Raw genomic sequence first — 18,471 nt, forward strand, 5'->3', positions numbered from 1 at the left:
ATAGGTTAATCTTACTCAAATCTATCCTTGTCTCTTATACACATCTAGATGTGTATAAGAGACAGACTGAAGATAGGTTAACCTTACTTAAATCTATCCTTTTCCAATTTAGTCTCATATTTAAACCTGATTCAACCAGCCTTTGTAGGTTATCAGCTGAAAGAGAATAATCACTCCATCTGAAAGGTTCAAAAGCAACATAATGCTTATCATAAGGACAATGAATTCTGACTAACTCTGCAAGTGATTTACCATCAATATCTGAAAGGTCATTGCCCTTTAGAACAAGAATTTCGTCTTCCAATGCTACATTCATCCTACCACATTCCTCCATCATTTCATTAACAATACTGCCTGATAAACTGCAATAACTGATGTCAATATGCCTCAGGTCTGGGGAAATCTTAAGAAGGCAAGCTAATGTTCTACCACTGACTGAAGATAGGTTAATCTTACTCAAATCTATCCTTATCCAATTTAGTTTCATATTTACACCTGATTCAACCAGCCTTTGTAGGTTATCAACTGAAAAAGAATAATCACTCCATCCGAAAGGTTCAAAAGCACCATAATGCTTATTATAAGGAGGATGAATTACTCTGACTAACTCTACAAGTGATTTACCATCAATATCTGAAAGGTCATTGCCATCTAGTTCAAGCATTTTGTCTTTCAATACTATATTCATCCTACCACATTCCTCCATCATTTCATTAACAATACTACCTGATAAACTGCAATAACTCATGTCAATATGCCTCAGGTCTGGGGAAATCTTAAGAAGGCAAGCTAATGTTCTACCACTGACTGAAGATAGGTTAATCTTACTCAAATTTATCCTTATCCAATTCGGTCTCATATTTACATCTGATTCAACCAGCCTTTGTAGGTTATCAGCTGTAAGAGAATATTTTCTCCAACTGAAAGTACCGCAAAAATCAGAAGCACAATAACCATCATCAGAATAATAATAATAATTATCATCATAAATTATTTCCCCAATCCTCCCACTATCTACCCATATTAATGCTGCAAGTGATTCACCATCAATATCTGAAAGGTTTAAATTTTGACACAGTTCAAGCTCGTAGAATGTCAATGCTACATTCATCCTATAACAATATTTCATCATTTTAACAATATTGCTTGATAGTGTACAACAGTCTACTTCTAAATATTTTAGTTCAGGAGCCACTTCAAACAGTTTTTCTAGTAAACCTTCATCAGTATCGCGGAGATCATTAATAATAAGTGTGGTTAATTTCAACTTAGTGTGAGTTTTGTGTAACTCATTTATAACTTCACTGAGTACAGAAGTTATACAGAATGTTATGGTAGATAGGTTTCTTGCATGTTTTAAGAGATGAATTAAAAATGAAGAACTAACTTCAAAATCCTTAAAGTTGATTTCCCTTTGATTATATGTCATATCTATATTTTTCATCGCAGCTGAAAGAATATTGATTCTTTTATCTCCCCAATTTGAAATATATCCAAAAAAATGTTCTGTTGGCCAAGCTCCTTGTGCTGCAACTGAGCTGTGTACAAAATCTCTGCATGAAATTCTTAAAGACTCTTCACTGGATGTATCTATAATAGAGATTGCCGCCTGTTCAAATTCATATTCTTGCCCATACTCACATTCAATGTAACGCATAAGTTTGAATAAATGCATATTTTTGATGTCGTTGTCATTATGAATTCTTCTGAATGACTGACATATTTGCTCACAGCATGCTTTCATTTCATTGTTGTTATCCAGTTCCTGTAGTACATGGTGCTCATGTTCATCTTTCACATGTCTGAAACATTGTGCTATTGAGTAAAAATTTGTGGCCCTCTTTATGAACCAATGTTTTAGCAATTTACCAGCTTTATCACCAAGAAATCCTACTGTAAACACTCTTGTCATATGTAGATATTCATTAGATCTTATCACCTCATACTCCTCTGCTTTCAAATGATCTTCCTCAATTTTATTAGCAGAGTGAAACGCTGCACTCCCTTTCTGAATTCGTGCAGACAGGTACAGCCCGGCTAGTGCCTCTGAAATTAACTTGTGTGGTGGAGTGTACATTTTCCTCGTATCACCTGGATCAATAGGGCTATCTTCATAAACAAATCCAAAATCCAGTGCTAAATCTACTACATCTTTATTATTTGCAATCTCTGACAAAACATATTTGTCAATAGATAGTGCATTTTTCTTTAGTCCTTCATACATACATCCCCCTAAAGCTGAAAGGGCAGACACATATTTATCTGGAATTCTGTCGAAATTAGCAATTGCAGTTCCATTGCCAGTCCTGTTTAGGTATTGATTTAAAGTACAACAAATGATTTCCTTGAAGAGATCTGGCAAGTATGTGGGAAGAAGACTTTTTTGTTTCCATATGGTACAAATATGAAGCAATAACAGTGGAGATGAACACAATTCAAATGCTTCTTCGTGATCAACACCCCAATGCCATGTGTACTCCGAATTAAGCCTGAACTCTTTTATTAGCAATTCACCAACTTCGGATGCACCAATTGATTTAAAATATTTGTGAATATATTTCTTTATGTTTCCTGGACTGAATCCCTTTACTTCAATGTGTACATCACAGCATTTAACCAAATCAGCTGTGTTGTCAGGTCGAGATGTTATCACCACAGTGCTTTTTTGCAATTCAGTTCTTTTAAATAGATCTAATGGGTCTTTAGCATCCCTTTCTAACTCATCATATCCATCTAACAAAATTACTATTTCATTATCATGTTTGACCAGGAAATTTTCAACTGAATTATCATTCAAATTATTCTTTATAATTATTCCATTTGAATCAATTTTTTTCATAATCATGTCCAAGAACTTTACACATGCTTTAATTTCCCTGATATTCATCAGAAATAGTAATTTATCAGCAAAGACATGTTCATCATCAGTAGCCCACTGATAAGCAATATATTTAAGGAGAGTAGTCTTGCCCATTCCTCCCTTCCCTGTTATTAATACCTTACACGCATCTGTTGATTTAATAAGATCTAATACCTCTGTTAATGATGCAGGTTTACCTGCCTTCATTATACATGTCGACTTGACTTGTTCTTGTTCTATTTGTTCTTCTTCCTTTTCTTTGTCTTTTGGTTCTCTATTGCCTTTTCTTGTTGATTGATGTAAGATGAGTTCAGTAAATGTTTCTGCAATATCTACAACATGATTTTTATGCCAGATTGATGGTGTCATTCTTTTTAAATCCCTATATATTTGTTGTTGCGTTTTCATCAAGGAATCTTTGATAATTATGTCTGGAATAGAGAATCAAACAACAATAATATAATTCTGCTATTACTTATATAGAGATATTTTTTGAATTGAGAAGTATTTATTTTCATATTATACATTTATGCTCACATTAGCATTGTATAGTCATTTAGCTATTTGACACTACTGTACATAATCATTAACATATTTTTATCTCACTTTTAGTAGAATAGTATTATATTTCATTTACATGTATTTTATATTAAAAAAAATATTTTATTGACTAATCCATTTTCAGTTCATTATACTCATCATTTCATTTCATTTCCATTTTTGGATTTACATACAAATAGAGCTAAATCCACATCCACAAAATTAGCAATTTCTCCCTGTAGAGTCAAGTTATCATCATCCATCACCATAATCATCTCCATTATAATGATCATCATTAATATCCTCATCCCCATTTTCAGCATAAATGATTAGTTTTTGGGTACTGGTATTTATTGCTTGTGTGTGAACTGACTGGAATTTTACTACCACTCCAGTTATTTTTTCTGATCATAATAGCTATAGCAACATTAACTAAATTTCAACAAGGCATATTTGTCATAGTTAATGAAGCAGATGCCCTGCACATACCACAGTTACTACTAATATTTTCTGCTATTGAATAACAAAGAATGAATAAATCTGTTTTTATATCCATACCTTCTTTGCTTGGCAAATCTAAGGGCTTTGCTGGTGATTGTAATCCAAATTCATTACCTGTGTAGAAAGTCAAAAAATTGTGTTGATGTTTCAAACATTAAATCCAAATTATTCAATCTTCTGTACAAAACCAAAAAAATAAAACAAATTTGTTATTGTATCAAACCAACTACAGATATTTAATAAAGTATTTACATTTATAACACCTAAGATATACTTTTTAATTAGTACTGTTTTTGACACCGGGGCTGCAAATGTGAAGTGGGGGCTCGATGCCCATACCAAAATATTTTAGTAGATATAGACAGTTTCTAGCAGACATAAAGCCCTATTTCTGTAGACACTAATAGGCTGTTAGTAGATTTTCATTTCACATGTATACTAAGGATTTTATCATTTAATAGTACTTTTGTAGTTAATTGAAAACAAATTTCTTTGTCAGAAATCACAGGACTAGCATGTTGTTGCTGCTCCCAAAATCTGGAATTTTCTGCCCATACACATCAGGTCAGCAGAAAACATCATTTTATTCAAGTCCAGACTAAAGAAACATCTGTTCGACCAGCACTTCCTCAATTAATTATTCTCTTTCTCGTTCCAATTTTCTACTTTCATATTTTTTCTGTCTTGCTTGGCTCTGGCACCATGAGCGCACCATGCGGATACTGGCGCCTTATAAATATCCATTATTATTATTATTATTATAATGGAATTGTAATTTTGTTTAATTGAACTGTAATTGTTAATAATGTTTTTGTACATTTTTAATTGTAAATAAAACCCTCAATTCAGCCTTTGACTGCTATGGATTTTATTTTGTAAAATTTTGATTTTGAATATATATATATATTTGTTGTATTTTTTGTGTATTTTCTACTTTTTATGCATAATCACAATATTGGTAAAAAAAATCCATTAAACCGACCTACCCATTTTTTTGGATTATTTAATTAATTATTGTATTGTTTAGGTGTAGGAGTGGGGATGGTTAAGAAAGGGTCCAAGCTTCATTAGAAAAATGTATTTCTTGGCTACTATTGTAATTCATGCCATGTTGTATCATGTATGCTTGCAATAGAGAAAATTTTAATAAGATATACAGCAAAGTATATTAATTAAACATGATTCCTCCAATCAATTTTATGTGTAGCAAGACCTAACATGCAAGTTAAAAATAGCACAATAATTAATTTTTTACCTGTGTTAACAATCTTAATTATCGGTGGAATGCCCACCAGTTACAGAATGAGAACATATGAGAAATGCTTGAACAATAAACTTATACAACAAAATTATAAAACAGAGATTCATTTACTTTTAAAAGTGTAAAAGTAAAAGTGTGGTGAATAATGAGGTTTAAAATTGTAAGACTTTTTGAGACCAGTAAGTCTGAGACACAAACGTTTATTGAGTGCATTTAGGTTGCATTGTGCCGGTTGACTTTGAAATCAGTGTACTTATAATATAGATATCATGTGAAATACACTACTGTAACTAATTCTGGAAATGTGTAACATGTTGAAGGGTGTGTTTGTGTGGTGCATCTGTACTACTACCCCTTACCTAAGCTGATATAGTGTAGCTCTCCTATATGACCAAATAACATTACACCATCTGGATTGGAACTTTCATGAATTGTTGTGACCAAGTAACCCTGCTCTGTGCTTTTTCTCTGACTCGTCACAATTTGAAAGTCGTGATTTAATATTCGTGACATCCCTCTCACTGCTACTTCATCAACAAATGTACCGTCTTTACTCAATTCATCTAGGTATTTGTCATCTACAAGGCTAATCAATGGGTCTTTTTCATCCTGGAAAAAATGGCCATATTAAATATATTACAATGTGTAAAATAAAAATACTATGAACTACACTATGGAATAATTGAATACTTACCAAATGTCGCAAGTAGTCCACTAAATCAGCCCTGAGTTGTGCACTAGATCGTTTTGCTAAACCCAGCCTCTCAAATTGATCTTGGATGCAGTATAAAAAACAGTTCCCATCACCACGAACATCCTTCCTTATATACATGTTTGACTGTTTGATGTTCTCTTTCAAACGGTTGTAGTAAGATGTGTATGCTTCATCATCTTGCCTATTGCCTGCTCTCCTGTTCACTGAGAACAAAATGTACACTAAAAATTATGACATTCAAATAATACAATAATTACAATGACAACACCAGAACACACATTCTCAAGTTTAGTATTGGCTCCAAAGCTAGTTTTAATGGTTATCTTTCTTGCTTTTAACAGCTAATATGTAAAATTAATTCAATTATATATTTATTTTAATCTAAACTTTTTAATGTTCAACCATTAGAAATAATTTCTGATTGCTTCATGTATAAAATAGCTATATGTCAACTTATTAATTACTGTACATGTAATATATAACAATACCATAGAATAGGACTTTGTTTTAAAGTTTACCTACATAAAATAATAAGTAAAGAATGCATTCTAAATGTCCCACAATTCAGAATAATTTGTTTCAAAGTACAGTAATACTCCTAATCACAATTTTACTCTTAACAGTACCAGAATTGAGCCAGTAAATGGAATAAAATTATTAAGAATAACCATCCAAAGTAATTTAAAATGGGATATACATGTTCCGGTCATCTAAAAGTCCCATATTTCTGATTGAATAATAAAATTACAATGAGAACTGGCATTTTCTTTAAGTTAAGGCCCTGTGTTTTGAGCAGTTGGAAGAGCCATTAAATATTCTATGTAAACTCCTTTATTACACTTACTTTGATTTATGGTATTGTAAGTATGGGATTGTACTTATTAATCATAGTTGAAACTATTATTAAGTACTCAAAACGTGTACCAGATGCATCACACTTTCCAGTTTTAGAGCTCATTTAACACCTTTGTTTTAAAAATATAACTACTGTATAGATTACCACTTTAACATTAATTAAGATAACAGGAGCTATCAAATTATCAGTTTCAAATTATCCTAATAAATTTATTTAATTTTAAAATACACATGGATCTCAACGATTAATAAGCAAATTCGGCCAGTAAACTAACAGTTAAACCATAGTAATTGAAGATCTGCTGTCCCTGGAAAGAAATCAATCTACTTGGAATGCTTTTTGCAGAAACGCCGATTGATGATAATGGATGAATAAATTTGTGTTCCGAATTTGTACATCAACTTTTCATTGCTTTTACATTTTATTTTACTTTGAGGACACATACTTTCCGCAATTCTAATGTACATGACTGTGTAGATAGTAGGGCTTTTAATTATTCTAATCCTGTGACCGCAATGTAAATAATGCAGTGGCTATTGTTACACCATTCATAAACCAATTCCTGTATCTGTAGGCTATTATCAAGTTATGTTTATGTGTCATACCATAACAGAAATGCATTGAAGATGGCAGGTCCTCCTCAAGAATAAGTTATTTTATTAATTTTGAAATACAAACTAGTCATATAAGTTTTAGATTTTGCAGCATTTTTTTATTTTTTATAAGCAGTAATTCTTAATATGTGGTAGAACCTCTATAAGAGGACACCTTGGGACAAAAAAAAAACAAACTGGGTGTCCCCTGAATAGGGTTGGCCATAGTACAAAACAAAAAAAAAACTTTAATTGATTAACATTTTCAAGCTGTCAATTTAAAGGTCTATGCAAAAGAATACAGAAAGGTATCATATAATTGTCCACAGATTGACAGGGAACCTTTTCTCATTCAAATTATTTTATTCAAATTATTAATAGCCACTGCTATTAAAATATATGCACACTGTACCTGGGGATGGTCTTTGAAGGCTTTGCATCGGGCGTTTACTCTGATATTGATATTGATTTTATTGAATAATTGTTATTGTTACTATCAATTACTCATTCCAAAGCACAATTTTATGTATTTTGATGTGTATTGATGTTTTGTTTTGCTTTTTTATATACTCTTTTGGTTCTCTATTGCCTTTTCTTGTTGACTGATGTAAGATGAGTTCAGTAAATGTTTCTGCAATATCTACAACATGATTTTTATGCCAGATTGATGGTGTCATTCTTTTTAAATCCTTATATATTTGTTGCGTTTTTATCAGGGAATCTTTGATAATTATGTCTGGAATAGACAATCAAACAACAATAATATAATTCTGCTATTATTTATATAGATATATTTTTGAAGTATTTATTTTCATATTATACATTTATGCTCACATTAGCATTGTATAGTTCATTTACATGTATTTTATATTTAAAAAAATATTTTATTGACTAATCCATTTTCTGTTCATTATACTCATAATTTCATTTCCATTTTTGGATTTACATACAAACAGAGCTAAATCAACATCCACAAAATTAGCAATCTCTCCCTGTAGAGTCAAGTTATCATCATCCATCACCATAATCATCTCCATTATAATGATCATCATTAATATCCTCATCCCCATTTTCAGCATAAATGATTAGTTTTTGGGTACTGGTATTTATTGTTTGTGTGTGAACTGACTGGAATTTTACTACAACTCTAGTTATTCAGAAAAGAAATCGCCCAGAGAGCATGGCTCATGACAAAAATGCGAGTTTTAACAGTAGTAATAGGGTGGTGCTGGTGGTGTATAAGCTTGTTGACTATCTGCCGATTGAGATTAGCATGATTATTGAAGGGGTGCAGTGGCGTCGCCAGTGGGGCAGGAGGCTTAAGCCCCAGCCCCATCGGTCTGGTAAATCCCCCTCCCCCATTGGCCAAAGCTCGTCGGGCAGTCGGAGCGAAAAGAAAAAAAAATAGGCCTAATTTTTCTATCCCAGCCATTTCCGGCCATCTACTAGTCTAAAAGTCCCAATTTGTTTTTTTTAATCTCGTTTTGGGAGGAGGAGACATCCCCCTCCCATACCCACTCCCAGCTCGGGCCTTCGGCTATAGGTACACCCATAAATACTTAGTCCCCCCAGCTGGACATCGTAATCCCCCATAAATTATATCCTAGAGCCGCCACTGCTTGCAAACTCAGATGGAAAAGTGATAAACGAGCGAATTGTTGGGAAATAAGAAAATATAAGTAGGGCTACCCCATTGGTCTGGTCAAGCCTCCCTCCCCCATCGGCCAAAGCTCGTTGGGCAGTCGGACCAAAAAGATAAAAAAAAGAAGCCTAATTTTTCCATCTCAGCCATTTCCGGACATCCCCCTCCCATACCCACTCCCGGCTTGGACCTTCGGCTATAGTAATTACACCCATAAATACTTAGCCCCCCCCCCCCAGTCGGACATCTTAGTTCCCACCATAATTTATATCCTAGAGCCGCCACTGCTTGCAAACTCAGATGGAAACGGGATAAATGTGTAAATTGTTAGGAAATAAGAAAAGAGAATTAGGGCTAGAACTAGAAAAATGAGAGATACTGTCCAGGGAGCTCTCATCTTTCCGGGAGAAAATATCCTCATATTGAAATTGACATAACAAGAAAATGTGAATCCACTCTGCATGGATTGTTTGGATTATTGGCTTGTTAAAAAGAAAAAAAAATCACATGATACTGTAAAAAAAAAAAACAAACAAACAAAAAACAGCGATGGGGCGCTTATTCAAATTAGGAGGTGTGCTTATTGAAATGGGGTGCTTAAGACAATTTTCATGTTAAGAGGGGCATTTATTCAAGTGGGGCGCTTATTCAACTGGGGCGCTTATTTGCGCGAGTACGGTATGAATAGCTTGATGAAGCTACATGATGTGAGCTACTGTAGAATTCGTTGTTTTGGGCATTGTGTGAACAATGAACACTGCTGACAGCTCTTCTTTAGAGAGGATATATGACCAATTCCTTCAACATGGTCAAGGGGCAAAAAACCAATCCTGACAGGGACAGAGTTGGCACCAGAAGGGGTATTAAACAAAATATAAAGAATAAGAAAATGTTTTCATATGCTTTGTACTGTATTTTGGTAAGTAAAATGAATATCCCCATCCTCAAAGATCTAGCAGTGGATTTCAACCAGTCACCAAGCAAAGCACATCTGTAGAGCAATAACGTGCTTGTGTACATTTGTTACATTGGTGTGGCTACTTTTCATTATATGTCACAAATGGAGCAATTTCAGTCAGGAGAAACTTTAACTATTCATTCCACCTTCAAGGAGACAGGTCTCAATAAGTTATGGAATCTGTCTAAAAGGACAAATAAATGTATGTTTTTGATGATCATTGAGCGTATTTGACTTGTTCACTTCGTTGACTACAAATTTTCATTTAGTATTATTTTCATTTGACTGATTCGTAAAACAGAATTCATTGACAACGAAAATTAACGTAACCAGAGTACGTTAATCTGCATGAAGTTATTCATGTGACCAAAACAAGCATGGCCGATTGGACAGTTTAGAAACAACATTTGCATTAATATAATTTAGAATAAATTTCAGAAAAAAAAATTATAATATTTACTCACATTGAAGTAAAAAAATAATTGTATAGCCTAACAGAATTAAAAAACAGAATGAAATCATTTCTTTTACAAAAAATCCATACTACCACAAGCCGAAGCAATCTTGATTACGCAGCTTGTATCGCGGTAACTATGCAATCATTTTGTTCCTATTTGACTGGTCGTCTTCATTAATAGGATTTTATCACTGCACAGGTGGGCATGGTTTAATGAAGAACGACCAATCGAATACGACCATTCTCTTGTTCTGAAATGGGATATTATGTATCTGAGTGCTAAATCAGTTCTAAAATTAGTTTAAAGTTGGTAAACTTCTTTAAAAAAAAATATAGCAGTTTACCTTCCAGTAAAGCTTTCTCAGCCAAGTAACTTGGTAATCCTTCAATGAAATTGTCAATCTTATCTTCACAAAGCTCCTTCCTTTGCTCCAGATCCAGTATCAAATTCCAGCTGTCTTTATAATTTTTTAACAAAGGCATGTCATTATGTCGTGCATCAAGCATGTCTATATCTTCATTAGTCAGTTTCATTCCGAGTTTTAACAGCAATAGTCTGTATCGCGTGAACTTAGACACTTCATGTTCCTCAAGTCTTTGTAAAGGTTGAAGTACCTGTACAACTTTGGATTTGAAGCCAAATTGCCCAGTTACTTTTATTGTGTCGTACAGGATAGTGAGGTTTGTTTGACTTAAATTCCCTGAACCAATTAACTTTTGCAGCAAGGGCATCACCTTAGTAGCTCCAATTAAATCAGTATAAATTGGCACATGATCAGTGTACAGAACTTTCAGCATATTGATGTATCCAAGTCCATCATACCATCTTGAAAAATCCACCAATAGCTGGCTGAAATCGCCCTCTGAAAGTCCTATGATTAAAATGTGACAATAAATTGACTATCAGTCAACAAAAATAGAAATGTACAGCGACAGAATTACAATTGCAAATGTGTATTTGATCATCAAGATTAAAATTAATTCCGCTATAGTCAGTATAATCATAATCACAATAGAAACAAATAGTTAAATGGTTTTTTGGTGAAATAAGTAAACAATAAACTGAAAAATTTTCAAATTACACAACAAAATTTAAAAATAATTAGATATTACCCTTAATAATTTCTAATTTATTTTCAGAAAAAATGGAATAAAAAAAAAACTCACATTACTATTAGAAGAAATGTAGGATTAATTTAGGAATTGTGTTGGTTTTTGCAGACTAAGAATGTTCAGAGTTCAAAGTATATTTTAATGTCTACTTTTAAATAAATTTTTGTTTTGATTCTACTGTATATCATTAAGGCCAAATAACATTAATTGTTAGTTTCATGTCCAGCATTTGAAATTATTTTTTGGTGAGTGTATTTACTATTTGCTTTTTACTATCCTATACTAATGGTAAACAGACTGGTAAATAGCAGAAATATAAAAAAATAAAAGAAAGGAAAGTAAAATGAATCTTTGTGATGTATTTCTGCCATTTATATTCCCACCTCTTCTTAGGCTTGACATCATTCTTTCAGATAGTCACTATTTTTATTGTTCATTGAAAAATAAACGTTTTTCAATAAATAGCAAAGAGTAAATTTTGTCATGTCTCCAAAATTTGATGAGGGTGGGAATGTGAAACAAGCAATTAATTTTATTTGGCCTAAATGCAAATTTGGTGATGACAAAATGACACATTGTCACTATAAGAATTTAGAACTGTTTGATTGAATTAAGAGTGTGCTTTAGGGAGCTATTGATTGCATGACGACGGTACAGTAGGACGTAATGGCATCACTAAAGTCATCTGCGCATGCGAGAACATTAAGTTCTCCTTAAATAAAGAGGGAAGGAGGAGGAGAAGGATGGGAAAGAGAATGTTTATCCAGTCCCCGACCGAGTTACATTTTCTCGCATTCACATTGGTGGATCTGGGGAGGGTGTGCAACAAAAACAAAGAAAAAAAGAATTCTAGACTTACCTTTTTTTCTTATTTTTTTTATTCAAATAATGGGAAAGCTCATTTCCCACCATCTAGGAATCAAAATATTTCCGGGGGACCACCCTTTCTTTTTGAGATTTATCGATTCATGGAAAAAGAATACGCATGCAACTAATCATTTATTTCTGTATGTATTATGTATACACACATAAAATATAAAATGAGAAAAAATTACCTGACCGTTTTCAAGAAAGGGAAACCTTCAATTTTGAAGAACTTAAAAAGTCATTTAAAAGACATTTAAGAAGTCAGGATAACTCATTTCCTGCATTCTAAAAATTGAAATTTTCCCCGGAGGAACCCGGACCCCTTTTCTTTGGGGTTTATTGATTCATTAAATCATTTTCAAGAGGGGAAAACCTTGAATTGTGAATAAAGCTCATTTCCCACCTATTAGGAATCAAAATTTTCCCAGGGGAGAACCCCCTTTCTTTTTGGGATTTATCGATTCATGAAAAAAAAAATTTTTAACATTTTTATGTATGTATACACACATAAGGCCTATTTACTGTAATAAAAAGTGGAAAAATTAAGTAATTGTATACGTATTCTTTTTTCAATGGATCGATAAGTTCTCCCTCGGGAAAATTTTGATTCCTAGAAGGCGGAAAATAAGTTGGGGGAAAACCTTGAATTTTGAAGAACAATGTCATTAGACACCTAGCTCAAAAGTCGAGAAAGGTCATTTCCTGCCATCTAGAAATCAACATTTTTCCCGGGGGAGGACCCCCAGATCCCCTTTCATTTTTGGGAAAAATGTTGACCCCCACCCCCTAGATTTGATTCCAGATCTGCATGATTCAAATTCCCATTCATCTTATAAGTGCTCCCCCCCCCCACTTTGAAAAACGTTCCGCCGGCCCTGGAAAATACCGCAATTATACCGTAGACCCTTTCGCACAATTAGTAAAAATCTGGTATGAATACCGTATCCCGCCTGAAAGGGGTCCCGCACAAAAGGAGTATTTTGCGTCTGTGAACAAAGAGGGCGCAATTTTATATTGGCAACCCTGATCTGAAAACCAACTCTTCGCACGTTCAACAAAAATGTTTCGCACTTTGACATCTGATTTGTTATGCTTCAGTGCGTTAAACGCCGATGAACCGCTACGGTATTAATGCGGTATTTTGACTAGGTCCCGAAGAAGTCTAACCTAAGCCGGCGTTTAGGCGTTTTACCCTTTCACATAGAATGCTGCCGTTTGCGAAAAATGGTATTAACCATATTGCAGTTCTATGTGAAAGCAGCTCTAATTTCTTTTGCGTAGATCATTAAATTGGCTGGTAACCAATTTAAGGATTTTTTAAAGTACAATATCTGTAAATCAGATGAAAACTACTTTCCTTTATCAGTTTCTCATTGGAAGTTAATAGTTTATTTCATCATTTCAAATTAGCAAACTTTTTTTACAAAGATGACAGATTGGCGCAACAGAAACATTGAAATTAAAACATAGAGATAAGATTACAATTAAAATGTGAATCAAGACAATATAGAATGTATATGACCAGGGAATTAAAGTGAAATCCTTTAAAATAGTGCAAAAATGCCAACAATATTTATTACTAGTATTTACCTGTTTCCTCCATACTTTTTGACATGAACTCTACTTTTCACAGCTGTTTACCAAATACTTGCAATAAAACTTTTGTAGATTCACAAATTTTCCACTAAAAGATTAAAAAATAAGTAGCTTTGTATTGTTTATTAGCCATTCAGACCCTATGTGTTACTACTGAGTGTCGGGCAATTAAACTAAGCCAGAGGTGAACAGGGCTCCGAAGAATGGACCCTAAATATCCAATACAGGGCAGCGGGTGAGTAATAAGTTTGTTCATTGTCACAAGACTAACACTGAATTATGAGATTAGGACATTTATTAACATTATATTATAAATACTGATTATTATTATTATTACTAGTAACATATATGGTTGGAATGGCTAATAAACAATACAAAGCTACAATATCAATAATGACCCTGAGAAAACTCAACAAATTTTGTAACAAGATGTAATATTGTCAGATTCAATAAATAAATTGTTAACACTTTCAACATTTACTGAACAGCTAAATAAACTACCTACCTAATACTGTTGCAATATCAAATTATGTATGTGGTATGTATATATTTCAACAATGTTGTTTAGTGTAGATCTAGTTGATGTTAATTTAAACTATTTGATGCATACAGAGCAACAGAATACAAAGGCAACAAAAACCCCCCAAAGTAAATTGGATTAAATATTTTCAATATACATTTAGTGTAATGATAACTTCAAAGTCAGTACACTGTAATAGTTCTTACATTACATTTATAATAATGGTTTGTTCACAAACCACTATAGTACATGATGACTTCACAATATATGATGTTTTGCACATGTGGTAAATTCAAGGCTATTATATCTAAATAATGGTTTCCTTTTTAATTATTACATATCAATATTTAGGCCAATAGTAATTATTTATAGATAAAGTAATCATAAGAGGCCATAGTTTATAAATAATTTGTTATACAAATTATGTAGTTAGTAATAAATATTCATTATTACTCTAAAGCATAAATTCTAATCTATGGCCACTTGACACAAGATTGTTCCTTCTCAGTATGCTAGTATTACAATCTTAAATTATGTAATTAACTATACTACTTACCCTGGTAGTTTGTTCAATATTAGCATCAATTTCTACACTCCCCTCATTCTCTCTCTATTTTAGTTGCCTGCCTTCTCAAGTATTGGATAAATGTTATCGTCACATCTTGGCTCACTTTCAGAAAAGTGACTGGTAACGTTGATTGCTATAAATAAAGAAAAAATAATTAATATTTAATTTAACAACCTGTTAGTTCCTACATTTGATTACCTGTGTTTGTATAATGTTGAAATAATTAAATTAAATGAAATAATCGATAAATAAAATTCTCAGATTTGCTCAACCAACTCCAGTTATTTAGATACAGTAATGTACCATTTGTTTTCATCTTTTAAAATTTTTCGGACAATCAATCAATGTCACATTTATTTCACCAATGAAAAACAAGAAATACAATGGTGATTGACCAGTTTAGAAGCCTAGGCTTGTTTCAGATACAAGGACAAGCAAAAAAAAAAAGAAAACAAAAAAAACAAAGATGAAATAAAACAAACAAAACAAAAATAAAAGTACCTATTGATAATTTGAAATAACTTATATTTTTAGGAGTTTCTAAAAGTCATAAGAGTATTTGTTGTTTTTAGTCAATATTGTTCCATACATGCAGGCCATGGACACAAATTGAGAATTGCCTTTTAGGCAGCCTAACAAATAGAATACGAAGAATATTACATTATCTTGTCCGATAGATGGACATTACCTGTGTACTGAAATAAATCATTAAACACTTTTACTAACAGTTCATGGGTATGTCCATACATAAAGCATTCTACTTGTACATGTACCTTATTTATCATAAATAGTGGCTCAGTATTTCACCTGTATGGTGATGATGTAATTATATGAATAATGCGTTTTTAGAGGTTATATATTTTGACAAGGTTTGTAGGATAGTCACTTCCCCAGATGATATTTCCAAAGTGGAGGTAAGGCAGAATTAAGGTATTGTGAAGAGCGAGTAAAATAGTTGTAGGAAAAAACTGTTTGACTCTGGCTATTACTCCTATTGACTTAGAGATTTTTCTTGCAACAAAGTCAATATGAATTTTCCAATTAATATGTTCATTTAAAATTATCTCCAAGAATTGAACTTCTTTCCATTGAACTCTTGCCTTACCATTGATTTTAGAACAATTGTCAATTTTAGGGCATTTTTTCTGATTAGGGGTGCAAAATCACATACTTAGTTTGGTAATATTTAACAATAGTTTGTTAATGCTGCTCCAATCAAATACCTTTACAAGTTCATGGTTTATGTCAGTTAATAGCTGATCAGGATTATCTATTCTCCTGATAGGAAAACAGTTGTATCATCAAGAAAAGAAACAGTTTTAAGTACATTACTAACTGAATATCGTTAACATAAATTAGAAACAGCAATGAGCCTAAAACTGACCCTTGTGGTACGCCACACGTTATGCTTGTGAGATTTGATTTGTATGCCATCGTAATGTTGGAGATAAGATCCACAATGACATAGATGTTGAATGGTAACACAAAACCCAAATTGATGGTCGTTTAGGATAGTGATTTATATAAGAATGAGTATAATTTGGAACACATAATTTTTTTTAAAGATTGGAAGGTATAATGTTTGTTTTAAACCTCCATGGGATAATGAATATCTAACCGGCTTATGATGTTTATAAAGAAAGAAAAACAGGCTCAGCTTGCAATCATGCTGTTGCCAAATAATTTGTTAGCAGACATAGTGGGAGATCCAAACTTTTTTTATCGCATGTAGAGTTTTGCAACGTAAAATAAACAACCTAGCACATGAAAGAGCACCAGGCACATTATTTCAAATGTGGTCACTGTAAAAAGAAACTTTTCATTAAAATATACTGTAGTCTTTAGTAACAAAATCGATTATGACAAAAAGCCCTATTTTCACGCCCATTGTATTTCACACAAATACAACCTCAGATAGCAGATTCTATGGCAGTTTATATGACTATCAGACTCACATCGAAATATGATTATTAATATTATTATTCTGAACAATTAATCCTCAAACATATTTCATCTTAATAAGCCAAAATATGAAAGTCACGAATAACAGTTTTTCTATAATAAATATCATGCAAGTCATGTGAATCTGGACTTTTTGTTTTGTGTGTTGATAATTTTTTATCTCCAATACAAAGAGTTTAGCAATTCAGCTTTCTACACTGTATGCTAAAGCTTTACTTTGTTTAAAAAGGGAGGTTTGGTCAAACTAAAAGTTTATATGAGACAATTATTGTCATAATTATCACACAATATGATACTATTGTCACTAAAACTAACAAAGTGTGCTGATAAGATTATCTACTTTGTCAGGTGATTTGTTCAAGTCAAAGTTCATACACCAACTGACTGTTGATATCTTTTAATGCTCAAAGTCATACTTGCACTGGTAAAGAAATGACCAAAGAAGTGGCGTATCTATGAGATGCGTGGGGAGGGGGAGTAGCAAAAAAGACAACCAAACACAGAGGGAATCCTTCCATAGCTGTGTACAAATACAATTGCATATTGTTTTTTTATACGTTAAAAAGGTAAAGGAAGGAGAATAACCCATAACTAGGATAACATGCTCTCTTCCATATTCTTTGGAATGAGTAAATATATAAATCATATATAGCCTTACGATGTTGTCTGGTTCCCAAATTTCAATACATAAGGTTAAGGCTATTTCCATCTCTATGTACACATAGAGCATGATCCTTTGACACAAAGAACAATAGATTATTACTCAGCTGAAGTATTATAAGTTACATTTATTCAATCTGGTTTGTTTGGACTTTAGATAAATATGGAAGATAGTGACTAAATAACTGAAAAATATGTCATAACAAGTCTTGTATCTCTTAGTCACTTCAAGTTAAAATTGCTAGGAAAATCAGATTTTACTGACTGATAGAAAGTGTAATTTGTATTGTAGTCACCTCAATAATAAAGTTTGAATGAATCTCATTATCCAATAAAGATTATATGAATGGCAACATGTCATAAAAAACTTTGATGGCTCAGAAATTAGATACAGTAATATTAATATCAGCTTTCCTACAAAAAAAAGGTATTAATTTGAGATAATGGATCAGAAATAAAATGCAAATCAAAAAAAAGATCCATCCAGCATGCCCTGCAATAAAGGTTGTTCACAATTTAAGGAATTAGATTAGATATCTGATTTTGCATTAGTGTAGGTGTTTTTTTAATTGTTTTTATTTTCTTTGTATGAAGAACAAGTTCATAAAGCAAATGTTTTTCATTTAAACAACTGGAATAGATTAAAATTGAGTATCCAAGGCTTTTAGTAACGAAAGAGGAAATGTAAAAAAGAAAATTCAAAGAAGAATGACAATTGCAAAAGAAGCCTTTTAAATATTCCACAAGAAATTCAATAGTATTGCAATTGTTACATATAGGCCACATTTTTATATACATGTAG

General features: G+C 32.5%; 3 protein-coding genes across 4 annotated transcripts in view; all 3 read right to left on the minus strand.

Annotated features, from left to right (window-relative positions):
- Positions 1–554, minus strand: part of LOC117124801 — a 6,511-nt gene extending 5,957 nt beyond the window's left edge. The window contains exon 1 of the mRNA XM_033271131.1: positions 236–554. Within this exon, the coding sequence (XP_033127022.1) occupies positions 236–487 (252 nt within the window). The 5' untranslated portion in view covers positions 488–554. The remainder of the gene's footprint in view (positions 1–235) is intronic.
- On the minus strand, positions 490–4,616 carry LOC117124800. Its single transcript, XM_033271130.1, has 4 exons — positions 4,568–4,616; positions 3,959–4,015; positions 614–3,291; positions 490–525 (listed from the first exon to the last, which is right to left on the minus strand). The coding sequence occupies exons 1-4, from the start codon at positions 4,614–4,616 to the stop codon at positions 490–492; spliced, it is 2,820 nt and encodes a 939-aa protein (XP_033127021.1).
- Positions 4,617–5,359: 743 nt separating this feature from the next.
- Positions 5,360–18,471, minus strand: part of LOC117124802 — a 20,831-nt gene continuing 7,719 nt past the window's right edge. For both annotated transcript variants that reach the window (XM_033271133.1, XM_033271132.1), the window contains exons 2-5: positions 15,036–15,180; positions 13,954–14,047; positions 5,857–6,080; positions 5,360–5,771 (exon numbers count right to left, since the gene is read on the minus strand). In XM_033271133.1, coding sequence (XP_033127024.1) covers positions 5,511–5,771; positions 5,857–6,080; positions 13,954–13,978 — 510 coding nt within the window. In that variant the 5' untranslated portion in view covers positions 13,979–14,047; positions 15,036–15,180 and the 3' untranslated portion in view covers positions 5,360–5,510. The remainder of the gene's footprint in view (positions 5,772–5,856; positions 6,081–13,953; positions 14,048–15,035; positions 15,181–18,471) is intronic.

This window comes from Anneissia japonica, unplaced genomic scaffold, assembly GCF_011630105.1.
Source record: "Anneissia japonica isolate Jap-2015-1 unplaced genomic scaffold, ASM1163010v1 scaffold288270_len56428_cov132, whole genome shotgun sequence".
In the NCBI taxonomy this organism is placed as follows: domain Eukaryota; kingdom Metazoa; phylum Echinodermata; class Crinoidea; order Comatulida; family Comatulidae; genus Anneissia; species Anneissia japonica.